This window comes from Primulina tabacum, chromosome 3 (genome assembly GCF_025594145.1).
Source record: "Primulina tabacum isolate GXHZ01 chromosome 3, ASM2559414v2, whole genome shotgun sequence".
Lineage (NCBI taxonomy): Eukaryota > Viridiplantae > Streptophyta > Magnoliopsida > Lamiales > Gesneriaceae > Primulina > Primulina tabacum.
In genome coordinates this window covers 20,210,661-20,227,084 of record NC_134552.1, presented here as the reverse complement: position 1 = coordinate 20,227,084, position 16,424 = coordinate 20,210,661, and the positions used below count along the sequence as shown (strand labels likewise).

The window sequence follows — 16,424 nt, the reverse complement described above, 5'->3', positions numbered from 1 at the left end:
AAATTAGTGAATTTGAATGTGAATGGCATTGAGGATGAACATTCATACCTTGATTCGACAATCTCTGTGTAGCGAGGTGTGTTTTGGCTTCAAGGGAAAAGGAGTTTTACTTGTTACTTAACTATTTTAAATTCACAATAGAAACTAATCTTTAATGATAATCAATTGATCGAGAAACCATTTGATACATGGTATGAGATGAACGTCGGATCTTATTTTATCGCATTTGGTTCATCTATGGGATGTACCAAACTGTTCAGATTTCATAGGTTTACCTACACGATATTTAACTATTTCTAAAACTAAGTGCACTAAAATAGAAACGTTGAGATAAGGAATAAGGAAGATTTAAATGGCTCGGATTTTTGTCATAATAATACCGGATGATATACATTGTGAGCTACATAATCAGCTATTCCTATGGCTTATAAATTGAATAGTACACCCCTTGTCAAAATACAAGAATGACTAATAAAAAATTTTGCCCCCTAATATTGGTTCCGGTCGCTGACCCTGGAAGAATGAACTTGGCTCCAGAGCCTACCCGCGTAAGTCTTTTCATCTTCATTTTCCAGTTTGTCATATTTATCAATCTCGAAAATTTCATCATCCTCTTCTTCTGGTATTTCCTCTACCATAAAATCATCAGCAGTGGTCAAGACTGCTTCATGTAGTTCTCGTTCGCGCTGCTCAGTCCATGCATTCCTCATTGCCTGTGCTGTAGCAGGCATGTCTACTAAAGAGTATTTTGGTGGAGGCACGATAAATGGTAAAATGATATCATCTAAGCTTTCAGCACTTTCTTTGGCGCAGTCTACTGAATCTGGCGGAGGAACAATGAAGAGAATGCCTAGTTCGTAATTAGAAACGTGGAGTCTTGAACCTAGTACACAACTATTTGTCACCGTCCCATTCAATTGTCTATCTGAGACTGGCCGTCCCCAGGCTGCCGCACTGAAGTTATGTGATCCACAGTAAACCCATCCAAAGGAAGATCCGTCAGTTGACTCGAAACGTCTTCTTCCCACCTGTTCATACCATCTATGAAGAAAAAAATGTGTTGCAAAGAGCAAGCAAATACGGCAAAATAATTTTCTTTATTTTCTCATATGGGTTTACTTCATTCTCCTGTGGTTAATGGCAAATATGGCATTTTGTTATACTTAAACTTTAGATAACCAGATTCTCATAGTAAGAACAATAGCTACAACATAACAAGGATTTGTGTTTGAATCTAATTACAGCAATTGTCATCCAAAGAAAGAAAGAACAGAAAAGCAAAAATGGTCCAGACGCATGCCGGTTGCGCTAAAATATTTATCGTGAAAGATTGAGGCAACCTTTGTCACTGGATGACAGGACACATATTTGAAGAAAAACTAAATCAGTGAATTTTAAACGAAACCACTTTTAGGAAATTTCAAATTCCTCAATTATTGTAAAATATCTGCGGATCTGAAAGTAGAATGTCAAATTATGAAAGTAGAATGTCAAAATCAAGAAATCCTTTGGTGGAAAACTTAAAATGAATTTGGATAATTGATAGTTTATCTCAGTGGCTCATATCAATTAATACATATCCAACCCAAGCGTATAGCATAGGTACTAACATTCAATAGACTTGATAATTCTGGACAGATAATATTTTCCAAAAAAAATGGAAGAAGCAATGCCCAGCTATATGAAATGCATAGATATTGTATTAGAAATCTCCTTGTCACACAATATATTACCAGCGGCTGAAAAATAGGTACCTTGACATGCATAGGAAACCCAACTCGATCAGCCGGAAAAGGGGTTGCATCGTGGAGTATGCCAACTTTTTTCAACCTCTGCCATGTTTTCTGTAAAAGAGGAGTGACCTAAGATGTTTGTTCAAGTGAAAGGACGGCAAGCAAACAAAAAAGGGACAGTTCCTTAGGTTTTCTGTATCCAAGACATTGCCTACCTCTGAGAAGCACAACATCCGCCTTGAAGCCGTAATTCCACTCCTATTGTTCTTGACTCTCTCGATAGTGGGAAAAATAACACGGATCGAAGGATTCTTTATCTCTAGACTAGCATTCCAAGAGCCCCACTGGCAGAAGGAAGTAGAAACCACTTAAAACAAAGACAAAAAGCACTGCAACAATTTTCGCTCATTTATCTTACATCTGGATCAGATTCCTCTGAGTCGGAAAATGGCACTGACCGCTTTCCTGCTGCAGCCGAAAATGTGGCCAGAAATTGTGCATTTATAGATCCAACTGACGACGAACCTTCATGATCAAAGCAGTAACAGGAACAAAACCACACTCTGAGAAATTTCATCTTAACTAAGGTAATACTTTGATATTGCACTTACCAAACACTAATTCAGACTCCAAATGTTCAGGCCACTTGTACTGATCCAAAACCTGGGTAAAACAAGTAATGGAAAAATCAGAGTGAGAAGAATTTATACTACCAACCCTCATGCTCTATTTTGAATGAAATATATCACCGCCATAATTAGTCATGTGCTACATCTTCAAAGACACTGTTGCCAATCTGTTATGAACCAATTTTTCAAACAACGCAAACCATTCGAATTAACAAGATAAAGGAGAAAATAGATCAACTTAGATGGAAACTAAAGAGTGAAATACACAGCCAAGGATTAAATCCTTTTACAACGAGAAGAAACTCCCTCTCCTTGCCCTAGCATAAAACTAAGTTAACTAACCAAAGCAGAAAATAATGCGTAAAAACTACCTTATCCTAACCAACTCTCTCCTATTTATTTTTCCTCCTCCAATTCTTACTTGATATTCTGGGCCTAATATATTTTTTGAGTCCAATATATGTGACTCCATCAAACAATCCCACCACCCACTAGATAAATCTAGTCACCAAGGGTTTAACAATTAGCCTCAGACACACGATAAGGAAGAATAGTTACTGGTAAGTGCTAAGTGATAACTAATGCAAAAAGTGATGCGGTAAACTCTTAGCGAAACATTCTTCATTTTAAAAACAGGTCAAGGATTCTCGAGCAGGAAGAATCACAATGAACATCAGCAGTTCATAAATAGCAAGTTCCACATAATTACAAGATATCTTGAAATCACATTCTAGGATAATAAGTTTCAGTATTCCAAGTTGCAGCTATATTTATTCTTGAAGTACATAGATAAAGACCGAAAAACATAGGCTGAGAAGAGCAGGTTTATTTTTTAGGGTTAGAAGTAAAGAATACAAAGCACTTATTTTTAGAGTTCTATCTTCCTAGTTCAATCGAACAAGGGGTCTTCTCCAAGAGTCCTAATCAAGTAAACTTTGAATATAAATATTGATCTATCCAACTATTTGAACTTCAACTCTCCCCCTTAAGATGGGTCATAGATGTTAATCATGTTCAACTTAGAACATAAGTCTTCAAAGCTCGATATGTGAAGTGTTTTGGTCAATATATCTGTTGTTTGCATGCGAGTGGGGACGTAGCTGATATCCATGACTTTATTCCCAGTCTTTTCATTTATAAAATGTCGATCCACTTCAATGCGTTTTGTGCAATCGTGGTGCACTTGATTCTTGGTTATGCTTATAGAAGCTTGATTGTCGCATCTTAATTCCAGGTCATCCGTCCTCAAGCTTTAATTCAACGAGTAGTCTTTCAGCCACATTCATTCGCACATTCCTTGAGATAGAGCTCGATATTCAGTTTGTACTCTGCTTCGTGCTACCACGGGTTGGTTCTTACTTTTCCTAGTTACCAGATCCCCCCACACAAATGTACAATACCCTGATGTAGACCGCTTACCACCGCGAGGTGCAGCCCAATCGGCATAGCTATACACTGTAATGGCTTGTGTCGAGGATCTTTTGAAGAAAAATCCTTTGCCTGGATTTCTTTTGACGTATCTTAGAATTCAGTATACAACATCCATGTGGTCTTTTGAAGGTTTATTCATGAACTGGCTGATGACGGTGACGGCAAACCCAATGTCAGGACGTGTATGCGCGAGATTGATTAGTTTTCCTACTAACCTTTGATATTTTCCTTTGTCAACCATTGGAGGTCACTGTCGACTTGAAGCTTAACATTTGCATCCATCGGAGTTTCTACCGATTTGCATCCCAACATTCCGGTTTCCTTTAGGAGATCGAGCACACATTTCCTTTGAAAAATGGAAATCCCAAAAGACGACCTTGCCACTTCCATTTAAAGAAAATCTTTGAGTTCACTAAGGTCTTTCATTTCGAATTCTCTCGAGAATAAGGCTTTTACCCACGTCATTTCCTCAGTGTGATTTCCAGTCAAAAATATCATCGACATACAAGATGAGGACTGAGATATTTCCTTCTCCAGAGTGTTTGCTAAATAATGTGTCATCAAATTGCTCCTACGTGTACCCATTTTTTTCAGAACTGTTAACTGCCAATCCAAGTTTGCGACAATCGAAAGAATAACTCGGATGGTATTATGTCTAGCCACATGGGTGAAAATTTCTTGATAGTAAATGCTGTATGACTCTGTATCCCTTTGTTACCAATCGAAATTGGTCGATACTACCATCAGCTTTCTGCTTTACTGAGAAGATCCATTTACATCCAATAGTTTGTTTTCCATGAGGGAGTTCTGTAAGAATCAAAGTATTATTCTTCAAGGGCCCGTATTTCTTTAAACGCAGCAGTTTTCGTTTCAGGATCCTGGAGAACAACTTCTATGGTTTATGGAATCTGAACTCGAACTAGTCTGGATACAAATGTTTGACATGCATGTGATAATTTTTCAAGAGAAACAAAGTTGCAAAAGGGTGTTGCGTACATGATCGAACGTCTTTCCTTAATGCAATATGTTGTTCATCATCATGTTCAATCACTGGGGAATCATCATATCATAATTTAAATTAGGCATAACTGTGAGCCAAGGCTCTGCTGAATCTGTTCGGGGTGTTGTTGGGCATCTTTCTTGTCCTGTTTCCTCCTTGAATAGACCTGTAGTGGCCGGTTTGGTCATTTGGTGACATGGGGTGTACGAGCATCGAAGGTGACAGTGGGTTCCAGTGTGGTAAGGTAGATGTTAGAGTTCCCAGGGATGAAATTCTCGTAGTGCTGGCTCGCCCTAAATCGAAGAATTGGGATAGAAGGGCTCATGTTCAAGGTAAGTGACATCCACGGAAGAGTAGAATTTCTCGATGATGGGAGAGTAGAACTTATACCCCATTTGATTAGCAGAATAACCAAGGAAAATGCACTTGATAGCACGGGGATCAAGTTTACCACGGTGATGTTGGTGAATGTGAACAAACACTGAACAACCAAAAATTTTGAGAGGAATGTGATGAAATAGATGTGAAGGAGGGAAACATGCCTTATATTGGAAAGACTCCAGATGTAACAACCCAAAAATTTTGAGGTGTTTAATCAAAATTTAATAAAGTGAATGTAATAATAATACTAATTAAATAAAAGTATATAGGCTAAAAGAAGTTGAAATACATAAATAATTTGCTTATACATTGATCTACTTAATTTTTAAAATGTTAGTAATGAAAAAATAAAAATGCTTCTAAATAATAACAATAATTTAATTATATGAATTTTATTATCATACAAGTATAATTTAATAAATTGAAGGATCGTGTGCTGTGCACCTTGAGGTGCTTCAAACACAATATTCTCCAAGAGCTGCAATAGCTCGTGTTCTAAGAATGTTTTACACCGATGAATTAGATCGATTTTGGTTTTAAACCAAGCGAAAAACACTCGAAACAATCCTTCGTTAAGATACGCTGATATATTTTATATCTCGTGTAACTGAATAACTGAAAATAAAGGGAATCAATTGTGACTTATCTGAACTGACGGATGCTCTAACTGATCAAATCAGTTTGAAAACAGTAGTTAAACAATTAAATACACAAGATATGTTTATAGATGTTCAGAGACTTCAACTGCTCTTACGTCACCCCTTCTACCACATCGGGTAGGATCCATTAGAAGACTTTGATTTATACAATTGATTTGTACAAACTCACTCAGCTTAGGACTTACCCAACTGCCTAACTGAACTTCTAGACTAGACTGAAGGCAGCACCTTCCAGTCAATACTTGTTTAATGTTTGTGTGTCAAAAACTGCATACACAAGTTACGAAAGTGTTCTCACACACTGAGGGAATTGTGCATCTAATCTAAGCTGATAACACGATGAAATGTTCCCTCTGGGTTGATTGCTTCTTGTAAGCTGATATGCAATATGCGTGCATTTTTTCTCTGTTTTTCCACACACTTGTTGTTTATTGATCTTCACTGATCTTCTATTTATAGGCGAGAAATTGATCGTACAGTGAGACTCGATAATTGTATCTGTTGCAGCTTGAATGCGTTCCTTGAGATTCGTGTCTCGACTTTTCCGACATCTATGCTGGAACTTTTGACTTTAAGTGTTGCTGCAACGTCCATAATTGTACCTTGATCGTACAATAGCTTTTGTATCGTTGTGCGTAGCTGGAATCCACTTAGATAAGCTTGTCTTGATCTGCAATTGATTGAATCCTAATTGATGCACCTAACTGGTCATCTGAACTGATATTCAGTTTGACTGGTGAAATCACTTGACTCGTCAGTTGAACTGATTTCACTCTTTCAGTTGAACTGGTCAGCTGGGCTTTTCATCAGTTGAGCACTTCATCAGCTGGCTTTTGAAGGTCTTCTGTTGAACTGCCTATCAGCTGGACAATCAGTTGAACTATTCTTTGATATATCAGTTGAGCTGATTCAGTTTGGACAATCAGCTGGCACTTTCAGTTCGCATCTGTTAGCTTCAGTTTTGGCTCGTTTAACTGATCAGTTTGAATTCTAAAATAAATTTATATTGAAAACTGCAATATGTGTATATATATATATATATATATATATAATAATTTAAGAGAAATTTATATAGGCTAAAAACATTTCAATAACTATATATATAAATACGATAAAAATATCTAGGTTTGTTTTAATAATAATCAAAATAACCATAAATAATAAATAAAATAATGGAATTTGATTTAATTTTAAAAAGCATGATAGGTATCGATTTTGGGCAAACAAGTGTCAAAACTTAACAAAATAAGCCAAGACAAGTATCCAAGTTTGATGGCTCCTTTCCTACTATAAATACATCAATTTTGAGGCTTTTTCATATCAGAAAAAAAAAAATTTCCCTGAAATTTGTGGGCTTTAGAGAAGAAAAATTGGGAAAGAAATTAAGTAGAGAAACGGGGCAAAAATAGAGAAAAATAAGATGAAAATTACCAAAACATATTCAAAAATTCCCAAATATTTTATACACTATGTTGCATGGATACGAGTACGTGTGGTCGTGTATAGTATTGAATATGATAGGGATAAGATGACACGGCAAATTTTGAAAATATAAGACAAGATACGGCTAGGATACGACAATTATTAAAAAATATATAAATATATATATATATAAATTTAGTATTAAAATTTGTAGAAATATATATATTTATATAAATACATTGCAGATATATATTGATATATATATATATATATATTTATTTATTTATTTAAATATATACAATGTACAACTTCACATGAGTGATATAAGAAGACAATTTTGCCGAAACATATCTCAGTTGTGTCAATGGCGTATCCTAGCTGTGTCCAAGATCCATCCAATTGGCCAAACTACAGAAAGTCAAGGATACGGATTTTGTCGTACCCGATAGGCGTATCGGCATGTCGTATCCATATCTGTGTCTGATATTTCAGAAAAAAATAGGAGTATCTATGCTACAGAGTTTACACAACAATATTTTACCACCCATAAACCAAATTATATGACGTGTATCAATACCAGCAATCGTTTTCCCTAAAAAATCAAGAATCATGAAGAAAAGTTTCTGGAAAATTCCAAAAACTTATGTTTTAGATAGTCACTTCAAGCTCGATTTACCCCTTCTTCTTGAACGATTTTCACTTCTGTGTTAAAATAAAAAGTATTCAAAATGTTTCTTAGTTTACATATATGATAGCCGATCATCCTCACGGTCGCCGAAAGTACTGTTTTTGGTCGTCCCAAAAGAGCATCACTTAGTTTTTCAAACTCTGGATGCATTCGGTTTGGAATTTCAAAATAGTTTCTAGGGGCAGAAAGCAAATTACATTGGTGCCGAGCGAATTACAGAGGCTTACCTCCTTAAGGCGCCAGAGGCCTGTAAATCTCTGACTCAAAGCAATCAGTGAGCATAGTGCAGAAGCATATTCAAGTAGCATATTATCTGACATATCAATAAAAGAAGGACCCTGCAAAGGTAAAATCATAGATTGATACAGGACTACCAAAGACCCGATGTCTGCTACGTACCTCAATAGAACAATAAATACCCTAAAATTAAAATAATTAAAAGCTCAATTCGAACTTCTAAGCCATACCGCATACACATAAAGTATCAATTTTACTTTGTTGTCCATTCCCTCTAAAACTGTTGAAAGGACTTCCTTTGGATTGATATAGGCAGAAAATGCAAAAAGATCATTGTCCGATAGTGGAGAAACCCATTTTGCGATGTTCCTTGGTAGAAATCCAAGTTGAATAATATCTAAAGCAACAAAAAAACAGATCACAACTTTATGTAGTCAAGTCAAACATCTACTGAAACTAGCAAACAAGGTAGGTTCAACTAGAAACCCAGAGATATTGATCTAAATAAGTGTTTCGAATTTGGTTGATTTGTAATGCATGTGTTCGAAGTAAAACCAATTGCCTGGACATTTGTCTGAACTGTGAACCAAAGTGAGTTCAATAAAAACAGGCTGGCTGATTGACGTTTAAGTAATTTCAGTCTTCTAAAAATAATTTACTATGCATTTGCTACATTAATTTGAAGTTACTAAACCTTAATTTATGAATTATGAAAAAACATAACAATTTGAGGAAGTTTAACAAGCGAAACTATTTTTCATCATGACCAATGCAGCATCAGGCCATCCGCTGTATCTAAAACTCATGAAAGTGAAAGCAAACTCCGTGGCAACTTGAGTAAGCACAAATTTACCTCCCAGGGAAGAGTCTTCTGGGTTAGGAATAAAAACACTCACAGCATTCCTATCAGCTGGTATATTGGTATCTCTCTTTAAGACAATCTCTGACATTCCATCCAGATTCTCATCACATTTACTGAGAAAAGAAGCCAGTTTCCTCAACCGCGCCCCATTAGAATCAGCTGACGCATGATATATGTAGCTCATACCAACCACGGATGCTTCCACAGAAGTCAATAGTTTTGCACCACCAGACTCTGTTTTGCAATTGTCGCCCTGATATAGAGAAGCACCAGACATTTAATTCATCAAGAAGCCAATAATAGATTATGATGTCAAATTATAACTCACATTGTCATGGGAAGAGTTAAAGCATAGCATATTGAGATCACACACTAACAAAATTATGCTACATGACTGCTAAAAAATTTATTTGTAAAACCCTCAGGTGGGAAGATTGCCTATGTACTGAAACATTCATCATAAATAATGCTTGGGTACTTTAATAAGGCAATGATAAGGATAGCTTTAAAACTTTTGGCCAGTTGGAAATGATAACGGAAGCATGAAGTATCCCATATAAAAGGTCAAAGAATCAAAATCTGTTTGGAGTAAATCAAATATCTCTTAAACCATAAAATAATGTGAACACATTAATCAAGGGACAACAAGAGGTACCTACCACCAAGAGATGTTTTGACCTGGATACTCGAGGCCTTTTATGTGAATGAATTCCTGGCTCAGAAGCTACCAAATAACCAACTGCTCCTTTGAAGTCATATTTGATTAACTCCAAGATCCAGTATGCCTGATTAGGAATATCAACAACTAGCGATGCCACAAATCCAGTCAACTGAGCAGCAAAATCGCCCTTTAAGTCGATATTTACTTCTCGAATTGACAATTGGGTGAAAAGAGATATGTGATCAGGAATAATGAGTCGTGGAAAATCTTGCCACCAGACTGTATTGGTTACATCAAGCCACTGCAGTATTTCAGATATAGAAAAAATAAGTCTTATTAAATCAAGTAACTTTAAACAATAAATTTAAAACATTTTCTTTAGTGAAACATTAAAAGGCCCAAAACGATTTTGCATGAGGAAAGGATTAGTTTCTCTCACTTTGGTCAGAACAAACAACCTAGAATACAAAATTTTTTGTTTTTCATTGTTCCTTCATATTTTGCATTTAAGGACACGTGCAATTACATTTATAAACATACTCAAGTTGCAAGTTCCCTTCAAATAACGATATCTTTTCCAGAATCATTAAGCTTCTTAAAGTCAACTACCACATACAAAAAGCACTTCTCTCAACAAGAACCTGTTTCGCCACCAAATTTGCAGATGTGATGACAACACGCATGCTATCTTCTCTTTGCAAAACCATCAATTTTGGATGATGACAAGCAATTCCCGATTTCTTTCGGTCTTTACTAAAAGCTATTGCTCCAGGAAATGGAGGATACCTGATCAAGGAACGGTTAGTTAATCTCATATAACAAAAAGTTCATGTTGATATCCTTAATCCAATTACATGTCTTTACAATGATTGAAAGTGCCCTGACACATTACTTACACCACAGTTAGGTTAGGAAAATCTGAATACGGAACTGAAGTTCTTTCATCGGGGTCCAAACTCCAACACTTTTCAGCACTGTGACAAGCAATTGTCACTGGTAGATGAGGAGGAATCTTGCAACAGGATATAAACCTGCATACAACATGCTTCACAGTCATAATCATGATCCATAAATCAGGATAAAGCAAAGAAAAAAAGTCAAAATGACAGGTTTTCGTGTATTTACCATGATATATCACTGGTAAATGTCGCTATAAAAACTCGGACGAGGTTTTTAATTGGGTGAAAGAGCTCTGGCAATGAAACAACATCATCCACCTCCTCCTGGTCTTGTCCCTCAAACCGAAGCCTGTTTAAATAAAACTTCTTTCCTGGCGGTATAATAAATCTACCACAATCATTATGCTCCAACACTTCTTTACATTGAGTAATATCCAGCTTTCCAGAAGACAAACTGGCAGATCCATCACTTTTGGAAATGCCATCTTCAAGATGAATGCCACCATAATCAAGTTTCCTTGTAGTGTTAGCATTAACACTATCGAAAACATTAGCACATTTCAACTCAGACTTTACCTCCGAGACATCTATGATCTCGTCCCAGCTTAAATTGCAGCCTTTTGCAACAGCTCCAGTCTCCCTAGAGTACACCCTTTTCCTATTACCACGTCCAATTTGAAGTTGTCTATCAAAACTACTATTCGGCAAAAACCCAAAACACTTCTTACTGCCGTGTACAAAAGCAAAACTAATCCTGTTGTTTTGATCAAGAATGATACATTTTCTAATGTAAGATATTGGGTCATCACTACCCAATATATCTTTACACCAACTTAAAAGCACTCTTGTCTTATCAATTGCTCTGTAGTGTTCCAGTCTAAAATTAGCATGTCCAGAATTTAGGCAAGAATTCAATTCAGTTGAACTTCTGTAATCAACTTCCTCCATAAAAGCAATCCTTTCCACCATAAATCCAATTCCATCCCCATGCTCTTCTTTCCCACAAACAAGCCTAACCTCATCCCCAACCTTCAATGCAACAAATCCACTAGTCCGAATCCCATTTACACAAACGCCATTTAGCGAACCCCTGGTTCTGTTACTACAGAAAGAATCACTATATTCACTAAACTCAACAATCACTCCATCGGATAAATAAATCCTATTATTCAAAGAATCAAACAATAGTTGGCAATGTCTTTTACTAATCCTACGATCAATAATAACAAAATCGCAAAACTTATATTTGCGGCCTATCGTGTAGGGTTTATAGGGTCCAAGACAAATGGATTCACAAATTTGACCCGTTGATCTCGAAATTAAAGGAAGATCGAAGGTTTTAATACACAAAACTGCTTTCTTGACTGTATTTTTTCTGGGTTTCTTGTGACATATCACTGGAAACTCCGATTTCTGCCGTTTTTTGCAAATTTTACTCTGAAAAGAAAAGGAGGAACCTGAAGAACAGCCCATATTACATCTATTTTCATTACAACTTCAAGAATATATGAGAAATGCCTTCATTTTATGAGGAAACATATGAATTCAAGAACGAAGAGCATAAATAAGAATAAAATAAAAAATGACGTCGAAGAAAGAAAGCTATATATCGTGTAAGACAATGCAATTTTCCCTCCAACTGCGTTTTTATAGTTTGCTGGATGTATCGTTGGACAAATGGGGTATTGGTTTTCAATTAATCGGGTATTAAACTGAAAACGGGGCCAAACAAATCGAGTGGCTATATGTGTTATCCGAGATGGCTAGTAAAATATCTTAGTATCATAGGTTATTGAATTTGAGATGGATTCAAACGTGTTCAGATTTTTTTCTGACTCGAACTAAGACCCACGATATTTTGTTCGTGATTATTACTGTTATATAATTATATATTAAATAAATATATTTCAAACTTGAATATGATCGAATATTTCAAGTCCTGATTCGAACCGAACTTGGGGAAAAAAAATTTAAAATTTTCGAACACGTATTATATTAAAAATTAAAAGGCTAGATTTCAAATTTATGGTCCAACAAAGTTCATTCTGGTAAATATTTTCTGTTTTTAACATACATTTTTAACATACATATAAAAGAGAGTTTTTTTGGGGAAAAAAAAAAGGGAGGGAGGGGGGTATGAGATGCTTTTGAATGCATATAAAAATTTAAATTATTTTATGATTTATTTTGAATTTTTAAAAATTAATTTTACATTATTAAAAAATTCAAAATAAAATATAATGCATACTTATATTTGTACGGAGATTGTTTGGGACAATAATTTTTACAATCGAAATATGGTACTTGAGTTGCTGTACAACTTAAAAGATTTAAATTGCACAATTACCACTAGTTATAGCTTTTGATAAAACGACAAACGTTCGGTGCTATATTGAGAAGGAGTTTTCTATATCTAACTAACATAACAAAAAAATTATCTACTCCATTCGACTAGTTCTAAACTCTTTTGTGTAACTTTCTTACTCTTCGATTTCCTCGAAATTTCTGTTGATCCCACGTGCAAAATTTGAGATAATAAAACCCGAAAATAAAGAATAAATTGGACACCGAGATTTACGTGGAAAACCCCTAAAAATTATTAGGGTAAAAACCACGGGCAAGATGAAAAGAATTCCACTATAATATTTTATGGTGTACAACTCACTCACTGTGTTTTCAAAGAGAACACACACTCTCTTAATACAGGAGAACAAACACTTCACAAATATTATAGAACTAACAGGATGAGAAAAAAACTCGAAGAAGAGATGATTTCAGAATGAAGGGGGGAGCTCTATTTATAGAGCCACTTGTCCGTGTGAAGACGCGTCTTCCATCTTTCCACGAAATTTCCACTAATTTCCACCAGTGGAAATTTCTGCCAACCTTGCATCCCACGTTTTTTTATCAATTCAATTCATTTTCCCATCCAATTGCATTTTGCTGACATGCAATAAATGCTACCGACATTTCTCCCACTTGGAGATTTGATTTAGAATCAAATATATTTCCACATATCCTTTCAATCTTGCCATTCTCTGCTGCTTACGTTTCCGCTAGACCACTTGAGGATCTACACCACTCAAACTTATCAGTGTTCACTGGCTTGATCAGAAAATCAGCTATGTTGTCCTTCGTATGGATCTTCTGCATATCCACGCTTCCTTCTTCTACTACTTCTCGCACAAAGTGAAATTGGACTCCAATGTGTTTAGTCCTGGAACGAAATGCTGGATTCCTTGCGATGTGCAAGACACTCTGATTGTCAAAAAACAAAGGAACATTCTCTTGTCTATGCCCGATCTCCTCCAATAACCTTTTAATCCATATTGCCTCCTTGCAAGCTTTAGTAGATGTCATGTATTCTGCCTCTGTTGTAGATAACGTCACAACTGTCTGCAGTTTTGAAACCCAGCTTACTGCTCCCCCTGCAAGTGTAAACACATAACCAGTAGTAGATTTCCTCTTGTCAGGATCACCTGCATAATTTGAATCAACGTAGTCCCTGGGTGTAAAATCTGATCCTCCATAACATAATGCAGCATTCGAGGTACCCTTAATGTATCGAATGATCCTCTTAACAGTGCTCCAATGTTCTCGTCCAGGATTCTCCATATACCGACTAACTGCTCCCACTGCTTGAGCAATGTCCGGTCTTGTACAGATCATGGCGAACATCAAACTTCCCACTGCTGATGCATATGGTACCCAAGACATCTCCATCCTCTCTGCTTCACTGCTAGGACACATCTCGGAGGATAACTTGAAGTTAACAGGAAGAGGGGTGGATATTGGCTTACTATCTTGCATGTTGAAGCGTTGCAAGACTTTCTTCAAATAATTTTTCTGTGAAAGCCAAATCTTTCTGTTACTTCTATCTCGGTGAACTTGCATCTCTAGAATCTTGTTTGCTGGACCCAAGTCCTTCATATCAAATTCCCTAGCCAACTGTACCTTCAATCCTTGAACATGATCTTTGTTGGGGCATGCTACCAACATGTCGTCCACATACAACAGCAAAATGATATAATCATCACCAGACCTCTTGAAATACGTACAAGAGTCTGCACTCAATCTGTTGTATCCAAGGCTCATGATGTAGGAATCAAATCTCTTGTACCAACACCTCGGCGTCTGTTTGAGACCGTACAGAGATTTGTTCAACCTGCAAACCAAGTTCTCTTTGCCTTTTTTCTCAAAACCTTCTGGCTGGAGCATATAGATTTTTTCTTCAAGATCTCTATGAAAAAATGTTGTTTTCACATCTAGCTGTTCTAGATATAGGTCAAACACCGCACACAATGCCAACACTACTCTGACTGTTGTAAGTCGAACCACATGAGAAAATATCTCATTGAAGTCAATGCCTTCTTTCTGAGCATACCATTTTACCACCAATCTAGCACGATACCGCTCCACTTGGTTATTGTCATCACGCTTGATCTTATAGACCTATCTGTTTCCAATGGCTTTCCTTCCTTGTGGTAGTGTAACAAGATCCCAAGTTTTATTCATGTCTAATGCCTCCAACTTTTCTTGCATTGCTATCATCCACAAGGATACATCCGAGCTTTGAGTAGCCTCGTCGAAACTCGATGGCTCACCATCTTCTGATAATAGAAAATATGCAATGTTACTTTCAGTGACATAATTTGAAAGCCAAACTGGTGGTCTTCTGTCTCGAGTTGACTGCCTCACATTAGAAACCTCAGACTCAACATGTTCTTGTTCTTCGTGCTCTGGTACTGCTTCACAAGAAACTTGACCTTCATCCGTCTTATTTTCCACCTGAAATATAGTAGTTTCTGAATTCAATGTGCCTTTGTCTCCCTTTACTTTATCTTCATCGAAGATAACATCCCTGCTGATGACAAGATTGTGAACAGTAGGATCCCACAAGCGAAACCCCTTTACTCCATCAGCATAACCCAAGAAGATACATTTTCTGGATTTCGAATCCAACTTCGATCTTTCTTGCTCATTGTACAGAAGGTACACATGACTTCCAAATGTATGCAAATGAGAATAATCTGTCGGCTTTTCGGTCAACATCTCCATCGGAGTCTTCAGATCAATCGCCACTGAAGGAGAACGCTTGATAAAATATAACAAGCGATTTTGACTGCCTCCACCCAAAATGACTTTTCTAGACCTGCAGTCATCAACATAGCTCTTGTTCTGTCCAACAAGGTTCTGTTCATCCGCTCCACCACTCCATTCTGTTGATGTGTGTAAGCCGTCGTGAATTGACTTTTGATGCCTTCATGTTGAAAATATGCATCAAATTCGTCACTGGTATATTCTTCTCCATGTCAGTCCTCAGACACTTGATTTTTTTTTCAGAATCAAGTTCAACCCGCGCTTTGAAATCTTTGAAGACTTGAAAAACATCTGATTTCTTCTTGATTGGATACACCCAACATCTCCTAGAAAAATCATCAATGAACGAGACAAAGTATCTCGCTCCTCCTAGGGATACAACTGGTGCTTGCCAAACATCCGAATAAATCAGCTCCAATATGCTTTTGGTTTTGGAAGTAGAAGTGTCAAACTTTAATCTGTGTTGTTTACTGGTAACACAATGCTCACAAAATGGTAGTGACATTTTTGTAAGTCCCGGCAGTAGCTTCCGTTCTGAGAGAATTTTCAACCTTTGTTCTGACATATGCCCGAGCTTTCTATGCCATAACACTATTAATTCTTCTCCTGAACCAATTGATGCAACAGCTAGCTCCGCCTATTTGTGTGTTTCTCCCAAAAGTACATACAGATTTGCAGCAACTTTTTCCGTCTTCATAACCACAAGTGCACCCTTCACAATT

The 16,424-nt window shown here is 36.6% G+C and overlaps 1 protein-coding gene across 1 annotated transcript; it reads right to left on the bottom strand.

The window, feature by feature from the left end:
• Nucleotides 1-338: 338 nt before the first annotated feature.
• On the bottom strand, nt 339-12,302 carry LOC142540976 (uncharacterized). Its single transcript, XM_075647494.1, has 12 exons — nt 10,829-12,302; nt 10,600-10,734; nt 10,345-10,489; nt 9,702-10,004; nt 9,034-9,295; nt 8,411-8,577; nt 8,171-8,281; nt 2,345-2,396; nt 2,152-2,258; nt 1,949-2,077; nt 1,755-1,844; nt 339-1,028 (listed from the first exon to the last, which is right to left on the bottom strand). Exons 1-12 carry the CDS (start codon nt 12,073-12,075, stop codon nt 489-491), a joined length of 3,288 nt encoding a protein of 1,095 aa, XP_075503609.1. The 5' UTR covers nt 12,076-12,302; the 3' UTR covers nt 339-488.
• Nucleotides 12,303-16,424: the final 4,122 nt, after the last annotated feature.

Coding starts and splice junctions, on each gene's coding strand:
- LOC142540976 (XM_075647494.1), bottom strand. CDS start 12,075: ATGGGCTGTTCTTCAGGTTCCTCCTTTTCTTTTCAGAGTAAAATTTGC. Junction 10,735..10,828: donor TTTACCAGTGATATATCATG/GTAAATACACGA, acceptor TGTTGTATGCAG/GTTTATATCCTGTTGCAAGA. Junction 10,005..10,344: donor CAAATTTGGTGGCGAAACAG/GTTCTTGTTGAG, acceptor GAAATACTGCAG/TGGCTTGATGTAACCAATAC.